At 44.9% G+C, this 8,118-nt stretch overlaps 1 protein-coding gene across 5 annotated transcripts; it reads right to left on the reverse strand.

Moving 5' to 3' along the window:
• Window positions 1-242: 242 nt before the first annotated feature.
• LOC125541451 (uncharacterized) lies at window positions 243-6,461 on the reverse strand. Of its 5 annotated transcripts, XM_087543734.1 has the most exons (11): window positions 5,728-6,454; window positions 5,451-5,525; window positions 3,526-4,556; window positions 3,353-3,425; window positions 3,165-3,266; window positions 2,825-3,078; window positions 2,527-2,736; window positions 2,346-2,438; window positions 2,162-2,263; window positions 1,533-1,997; window positions 1,057-1,446 (listed from the first exon to the last, which is right to left on the reverse strand). In XM_087543734.1, the coding sequence occupies exons 3-11, from the start codon at window positions 3,532-3,534 to the stop codon at window positions 1,210-1,212; spliced, it is 1,545 nt and encodes a 514-aa protein (XP_087399860.1). In that variant the 5' UTR covers window positions 3,535-4,556; window positions 5,451-5,525; window positions 5,728-6,454; the 3' UTR covers window positions 1,057-1,209. The 5 variants fall into 5 exon arrangements, 4 of the variants coding, with proteins under 4 accessions (XP_048560820.2, XP_087399861.1, XP_087399860.1 ...); XR_015616219.1 differs by adding an exon at window positions 243-424 and having other exon boundaries at window positions 1,282-1,446; window positions 1,499-1,997; window positions 3,526-6,461; XM_048704863.2 differs by adding an exon at window positions 243-424 and having other exon boundaries at window positions 1,282-1,446; window positions 3,526-6,452.
• Between the last annotated feature and the right edge of the window lie 1,657 nt (window positions 6,462-8,118).

Genomic DNA, 8,118 nt, shown 5'->3' on the forward strand with positions numbered 1-8,118 from the left:
CTTTGTAGCAAGAAATTATTGCGACAATTTAAACTTTCCGTGGCGATGCTCTATTTCAACAAACTTACTTTGGTGGCGCCAAACTGTTATCGCATCATGAAATTTTTTGTGGCGCCAAACTATTACAACAATATAAAGTGCTCCATTGCAACATCCTAGTGCAACAAAACAGATAGGCGTAGCAACTAAGATATGATGCAACAAAACAGATAGGTTGTGGTAATAGTCTATTGCAACCGTAAAAAATACAAGCTTTCAATTACAATATTCAAAACCATACGTATAATATGTAGATTCATACAATTCATAATTCTGATAGAAAATATCCATCAAATAAAACTGAAATGTAATTTAGCCATCCTAATTAACTTCGAAGACTAAACTGCCGATGATCTAGAGTCCAGTCCAGCTAGTTCTTTGGATCCTGCAACCAAGAAATAAAAAAAGTTCTAGTTAATGAGTCGAACATAACATACGCCATACAATTATGCCAGCTCCATTGTTAAGAACTATTGCTAGACTAACTAGCTAATACTGTGTCAGCAAGCATGTAACTAAGGCATCAGATCAACTATACAAGTGTGAATGGCTAAGGCATAACCACAAGTACATCTACTAAAAGTTTTTTTTTCAGAAAAAAACATTGCTTTTAACTTAACAGTGCTGGGCTGAATCACCCAAAGCACGGAGCAGCCACATGGGCTGGTACATCAGCCTCCCCATTCCAGTTAGGTTCTAACATCCTATCAAGTCTAGCAAGCGCATGAAAAACAGAGTTTGCCGAGCGACAACATACATTTATTTCATAATAAGAAAACCATAATTTGAGCGGGTACTTGGTATCCTCAATAACAGCAGCATAGGCCGACGAGTCCACCTTATTGATATTAAGTGCTTCCATCAGGAGTTGCGAGTCCATTTAAAAAACGACCCTCACAACCCCTATATCAGCGGGAAGAGATACTACATGGGACATTGCAGTGGACTCATCAGCGAAGGCATCACGCGCATGATCATGACATCCTGCTCGTGCATACAGAATGGTACCATCATCCGATCATACATCTACTAAAAGCTCCTGCTATTGATTTAAGTTATGACTAGATGTATAGTTTCAGTTAAGTTCATGTCCCTAGCTATCACATATTCGTTTTTTGTTGAAGTTGTGACTCGATGCAGCAACAACACATGGTAAAAGAGAAGAAGCAGCTAGCTAATTATGAAGACCAATGATGTATAAAATGCAGGTGAACATGAAGAGAAAGCAAGGTTGTGACTTACCATTGCTTTAAACATTCGAGATTGCCTTGTTGCAGCTTGTATGAGCGCATTTGAAGAAATAGCAGTCGGCCTTGAACCTGGAGTCTTATTAGGACTAGATGTCTGTGAAAGAATATTTTGCAAGTTTGGATTACTATTTTCTTTGTCAACCCTCTTCGTAGGCACCTGTAAATAGAAGTGCACTTTTAGCAATGCAAGTAAGCAACATAAATCTTACAAGGTCGGAAGCATATGACTGTAATCACCATCACCTGTTGGGTTCCCATCTGTTTGCTCAATTCTACAAACTTTGCCATCATGTTTTTTTCCAATTCCAGCCTTGATGTTCGCTCCTCTTGCAACAATCTTTCCCTTTCAGCACGCTCTTCTTTTAACCTCTCCTCAAGTTGTTCTCTCTCAGCACGCTCCAAGTTAATCCTCTCTTGTGTGTTAGCACGTTCATCTTGTAGTTGATCTTCTAAGTCATTGACCTGCTGGCTGAGCTGAGAGTTTCGCTCCTGGGTGGCTGCTGTAGCACGAGCTTGCTCTTCAATCTGGATACGGAACTTTTCAGAACTAGTTGAAGTTTTGGCCATGTATCCGTACCCACGAGGCTGCGATGACTTGCATTCCAGAGTGTCTTTGCAAGCGGTCTGGAAAATATTGTTTTTCTGCTCACTTGAAAGTGGACCTTCAGTTTCAGCTTGTTTGTTTTTAACCTCTTCAAGTGCTTTGTCCTAAAATGAAAGGAACAATTATAGGTGCAGCATCAATATTGACACTATAAAAGATGAAACAAGAATAACACGGTCCAACGCATGAATAATCGCATCTGATGATGAAACATGCTGAATTCACATCATTGACTAACTATAGAATAACCAAAAGTCAGTGTACTCACGTAAACTTTCTGGGAATCTGTGTTAGACCATGTTCCAACGTTTGTGTGGGTGAGTTCCCATAGAGCAATACAATCTGGCTCTTCTCCAGTTTCCAAGTTTCTCTGCAAGTAATATAACAATGAGATGCTTGAAACATGACACAATAATTAGCAGCAAGGCATACATATTTAGTTGGACTCATACCTTCTCAAAACTAACTTGCGAGTAAGATTTTGATCCCATTATGTGTTTTGTCTTCTGTTTCTTACGGTTATCGGCATTCATTTGGCTGCGTTCCTATCAATTCATTGAAACCAGATATAACCAGTGAGACTAGCCATTTGATCTTAACACATAATAGACAAACCGTGATCTTAGAGATAACCTGAAATTTTGAATCAGTGCCAAAGTACTCAATCATCCATTCCCACTCTTCTGGTTGTAAATCTTCTGGCAGATTAGCCAATCTAGCTGCATCTGTTTTGTATGCCTTGTAAGTGGAGCTTAGAGTTGATCGCCAGCCTCTATATCTCTCTTTCGCAATTTTAGGAACTTTTTCTTCTGTTTCTGGTGTATCTTCTAGGTCCCATCTGTCCTGTAAAGCATACAGCAAATAAATATACATAAGCACTGCATTATCGATGGTAAAATAAGATAACACATGTGAAAAATGTTGTACGCACTATCATATCTGCAACAATGAGTCGATGAATGGTAGGGTGAATGTCCGACCACGTCCTCACTCCAATGAGTGGTAACTTTCTTTTCATTATGACTACCACGTCATCCTTGAATGAACGATAGTTCATTCCTACTGTACCACCCAATTTTTCAGAGAATGTAATATTTAGCTTTGCAGATCCATTGGCAAAACGCTTCTTAGATGCTTTAAAACCTTTTAGAACACCTCGCCCTTTCTTCTTCTGTCCACCAGCTTCTACAGCCTAGATCATACAAGAAAAATTGTATTACTCAGCATTAGATTGTAAAAATGATGACATAAATGTAAACGAAAGCAAGTACCATCCTGTAGTAGCGCACGGTTGCGGCGAGCATGGGATGGCCATTCAGCAAGGGAACACATGTCATTAGCAGATACTGGAATGTCAGATTGTTCTGGAGTTCCTGTAAAAGATTTTGTAGTCTTGAAGGTTTAGCTATTTAACACACATCAAGATTTTATGCATTATAGCAAATGCTAAACAATTTACCAGATTTGGGTTGTCCACGTTGGTTTTTGTATGCCGTTATACTTTCCATCCTTGTTAAGAGAACAGAGCCTTTCTTTACCGCACACAAAAACAATCATGGGACTTAGCATTAACAAAGTATTGATATTCTGCACCATTCAGATAGGTGATTATGAAGTAAGGATGTTGTGTACCCGGAGCATCCTCCGTAAAATTCATCATTGTGCCCTTGTGTAGGTAAACCAGACATATGTGAATGGACATGAAAGGCAAAGTATCAGTGATAGGTTCATGAAAATACTACTCTGAATCTATAGGGAAAAAATCCAATGTGACTCGTGTAAGACCAAATATCTATTAAAAATCATCTTATGGTAATCTGAATCAAATGCAATGCAGAGGATGACTAAACCTGGATATGCAGCGGCAAAGCTGCTCATACAACAATCAATTAAGCTGCTTGTATTAGCTAGCTAGCTAGCTTTGTACATACAGAGTACGTCTATATCTTTCAGTTAATGGATCTAATGGATCTAATGTTCAAAAACCAATCTAATGCTCACGACCCCCTTTGGCGTCCAGGAGGAAACACAGCGAACCAGGAGCAGAGATGGTGGAGAGGTCTGCAGGCATCTCGGGCATGCTGGGGTCGGGTGAGGCAGTAACCAGCGCCTGGCCACCACGTCACGACACCGGCGTGCACAGCCAAGACGGCTGCGGCCATGAACCGGGCTAGGAGGCCCCGTCGAGCCCCAGTTCAAGGCCGAGGCGAGCTCCATGGCGGCCAGCCTCCAGGCCAAGGTGAGGCGCTGCACCGACCCTCCAGGCCACGAGCGCCTCCGCCGAGGCGGCCAAATCGAGGTGCGATGGGAAAATGCCACCGGCGGCGGCATGTCCCCTGCCCTAACTTCTTTTCTACGGCCAAGCGGCGAGCGGAGGAGAGAAGGGGCAGCCCCTCTGAATGGATCGGGATCGAGAGAGCCGCGCACCGAGGAGGAGCTCGTGGGGGTTTGATCCCGGACAGATGCGGGCGCAGAGGAGAGGGAGGAGGGGGAGATTGAGGAGGACTGGATTTTTCAGCGATGGAGGAGATCAGGAGGAGGACTAACCTGACGCCGTGCACCTGATGTGGTTCATTTTGTTGACGCCGTCATGACGCCGGCAGCACAGATGAACCGAGACGAGAGCTCAGATCCAATCGCCCGTGAAGACGCCGTCGTTTGGTCTAGAATTATATATTCGTGGGTTGTTAGGAAGGTATTTAGCGGGAAGCTAATTTTTTGGTGGGAACAAAGACGCTAATTTGGGACCTTTTAGCGGGAGGTTAAAAAATATTGGCGCGTACACCTAAATTAGGTGGTGGGAAAGTAACTCTTTCTGTTTAAAAGAATGCAAATTTGCCATGATGTAAAATGTTTGCCATGGCACAAACATACTGCATGTTAATTGACATGGCAAAATTACCTGGGTGGATTTGCAGTAGTAAGTACAAAAGCAAAATCAAATCTCTTAAAAGTTGCAATGCTTAATGTGGTCATCATCAATCCTACAAAGTCAAAAAAGGGAAACAAACACATATTTCTACAATCAACTCAAATTTGTTTTTTTACTACTCCATGTGAACATGGCCAAAGTTGTAGTGGTGACATGGCGAAAACTATATTAGAGGCATGGCAAATAGATTAGCAAATTTGCCATGGTAAAAAAATATGTGTATGTCATGCCAAAAGTTATAGTGGTGACATGGAAAAAGCTATATTAGAGGCATGCCAAAAGCTATAAAATCCTTTTTGCCATGGCAAAGCAAGTTCAACAATATATACTTTTGATTCATGGAAAAATCTAGAGAAAATCCGATTCATGATTCATTTCAAAGCTAGAGTTTGTATGTACTGATCACATGGCAAGTTTACAAAATTTGCACTACAGACTAAATACAGGAGGACAAATGCCATGGGAAATTACTGAATATAATTCTCGCAGGAGGACAAACAACACTAAACAGTGCTAAACACTACACACTAGTTGCCAATTTGCCATATTGTACTAAATATCATGTTCTACACAATTTGCCATGCTCAAAAGAAACTATTCCAGAAAAAATATTGTCAAGATGTACCCAATGTGTACCCATGTGAACCAGAAATCTAAAATCTTCTCGATGCACATATCCTATCCCCGATACTCCAACTCCCTGTACAACAAAAGTGCAAAGTTTCAGTGTACATTAAGCTGAACCTGAACCATTCTTTGTGACGAAACTTCCTGTTCTAACTAAATCTGCACGCATGTGCTCTGCTGTTGTGCTCGTCCCAGGTCAGTAGCAGTAGGAGAGCTCAGCTAACGGCAAGGCACATGAGCACAGCTCGGGCGGCTACTAGGAGGCGGCGGAATACCTGGGCTCGGGGTGAATCCCAGTGAGCAGTTCACCATCCGCACATCACTAGAAGAAAATGGCGTCCCCGCCGGCGAGCAGATCCCTATTGGCGCATCGGCGAGCAGGTCGGCTGCGAGCCGCAAGGCCTCGTCCACCTCCTAGTTGACCTCCATGAAGCGCCGCGGCGTCAGCGTCAGCACCTCCACTGCTCTCTCCCTCCGCGCCCCGCCTCCTCGAACAGCACCGCGCCCGTCAGTACCTCCATTGCTTCTCCCCCTTCCGCGTCCCGCAGCCTCGTGCGCCACCAGGCCCCGCCTCCCGGTGTAGGATGATGGCGCCGCCGCTTCAGCTGGTCGCCATCGCCTCCCTCGCGCCCAGGGCCTCGCGGACATCGCCATCGCCGCCGGGTTGGAGGTGGGCGCATCGCAGGGATGGTGCGGGCAGCGTCGCCCCGAGCGCGGCGGCCTGGTGCTCGCGGCGGCGCTCGGCCTCGGACCGCGACGGCACCTCGCTCCGGTCGGCGAGGAGCTGAGTCGTAGTGCGGCAGTACCTGGTGCTCGGCTGTAGCGAACACCAAATCCCTGGCCCCCTCCGCGGATCCCTCGACCCCTGCCACCGCGACTGTGGCGGGATCTGGTCAGGGAGGATCCTCGTCGCCGGCGAAGGCCACTCCTCTCTGTATTGCGTGGCGGAGACAGAGCAGTGTGCTCTGAGCGGTGGAGCAAGGGGAGAAGAAGATAGGATTGATGCTGGCGTTCGGGATGAAGCCTGTTTTAGACTGTTTTACCGAACGAAAACAAAACGTGACGTGTCGGACCTCAGTTGCTATGAGATTCGTGCCTGTAGTCAATGGCACAGAGATTCTAAATTACGGGTTTTTCAGGAGTTAGGAGTTATAGATTCCGAAATTTATTTGTTAAAAGTTATATCATGGTGAAAAAAACACCAAATACGAGTACCAAGCACCTATAAGATGTGCAAAAAAATCACTTAGTGCCGATGGAGAACACTGAAACCTCATTTAATATTGAGATTTATCGTCTTAGGAATGTGCTGTTTCATCTTGGATCTGCACTTAGGTTGGGATATGTCAAAAATTTGTGCCTTGGTCAGTTGGTCAAAGCAGCAAAAAAATGGCTAGTTTAGAACTACAGGTCACAGAAACCTCATGCGACCCTCACTTTAAACTATTAGGTTATACTCTTGTCTCGAAACATAAGTACTGATGGGATGGGTTGATGAGACAGTCGATCTATGTCGGTCCCGATCTAAAATTCTGATCTTGAGATGGGGTGATCTCAACATCATTCATCTTATCGGACAATCCGTGGAGGGTTCGTCCAAGCCAGAGTAGGTCGAACATAATTATGTCGCTTTTGTTCAAATGATAATCATAGAGATTCAACTATGTAAATCAAACAACCAAACCAATTTTGTTTTGAGATTTATTGTGTTAGGACCGGGTCGGAACACCACTGGTCTAGGGGTCGCCGCCACCAACGACGGCGGCGGGGAGGAAGGGAAGAGGGAGGGCTTGGGAGGAGGGGCCGGGGGTGGATGGACGGAGAGCTCAAAAATGAATCGCACGGTCTTGGAAGCTTTCGACGGAGCCGCCCCCGGATTCGTGGGAGACGAGTTGCCCTGAGCCTCAATTGCGGCAGGGAGGCGTCGATGGGAGGAATTGAACAGCCAGGTGACTCTCCGGGACACATGGACGGTTAAGGGAAATTGGCTGGTGTCAGGACCCGGGTTGTACTTGAATAGAATTACTATCTTCTTTCAAACTGAAAAAGAAAGGGGTGAAAAAATATCCAATTGCCCGTGAACATATTTCAATAAAAAAAATTGCGTGGACATATTTCAGTAATATACGTTATCCGACCTTAAAAGAAAGTATATACGGCAGAAGAGCGTGTCTGGTCACCCGGGCAATCGAAGCACCCAATGGCGCGACCGACCAGACGACCGGTCTGATGCCACGCGCCCCGGGCGATCGAAGCACCCAGTGGCGCGACCGACCAGAGGACCCGTCTGATGCCACGCGCGGCTGAACCACAAAGGAGGGGATCGAAGGAAAGAAAAGGGGCGCGACATCATTTCTGTCACCCCTCAAAAAAAAATCAAAGCGAGAACAGAGACAGGGGAGACACCAAATCGAACCCAGAAAAGAGAAAGGAGAGAGACAGGTCGAAGGAAGAGGGAGGTGAGAAGAGGGTTTCGGGAGGCTCGTGTAACATCCCAAATTTTCAATTTGGAATGTTATACATTAGATCATGCGTATTTTATTTATTGCATTTTAGGTCCGTAGAAAAGTTTATTTTGTTCGGCTCATTTTTAGGAATCGAGGAAAATTTACTTCATTAGTTTTGGAGTCCGGTAGATTTTGTTTTCTGTGTTTTTCCGAGCGCGG

This window comes from Triticum urartu, chromosome 2A, assembly GCF_056163025.1.
Source record: "Triticum urartu cultivar PI428250 chromosome 2A, HENAU_Tu73, whole genome shotgun sequence".
Lineage (NCBI taxonomy): Eukaryota > Viridiplantae > Streptophyta > Magnoliopsida > Poales > Poaceae > Triticum > Triticum urartu.

Excerpts from the sequence above, each read along its gene's own strand:
- LOC125541451 (XM_087543734.1), bottom strand. Across the intron at positions 2,439-2,526 it reads GCACTGATTCAAAATTTCAG|GAACGCAGCCAAATGAATGC; the intron begins GTTATCTCTAAG and ends ATGAATTGATAG. Across the intron at positions 1,447-1,532 it reads AACAGATGGGAACCCAACAG|GTGCCTACGAAGAGGGTTGA; the intron begins GTGATGGTGATT and ends TTCTATTTACAG.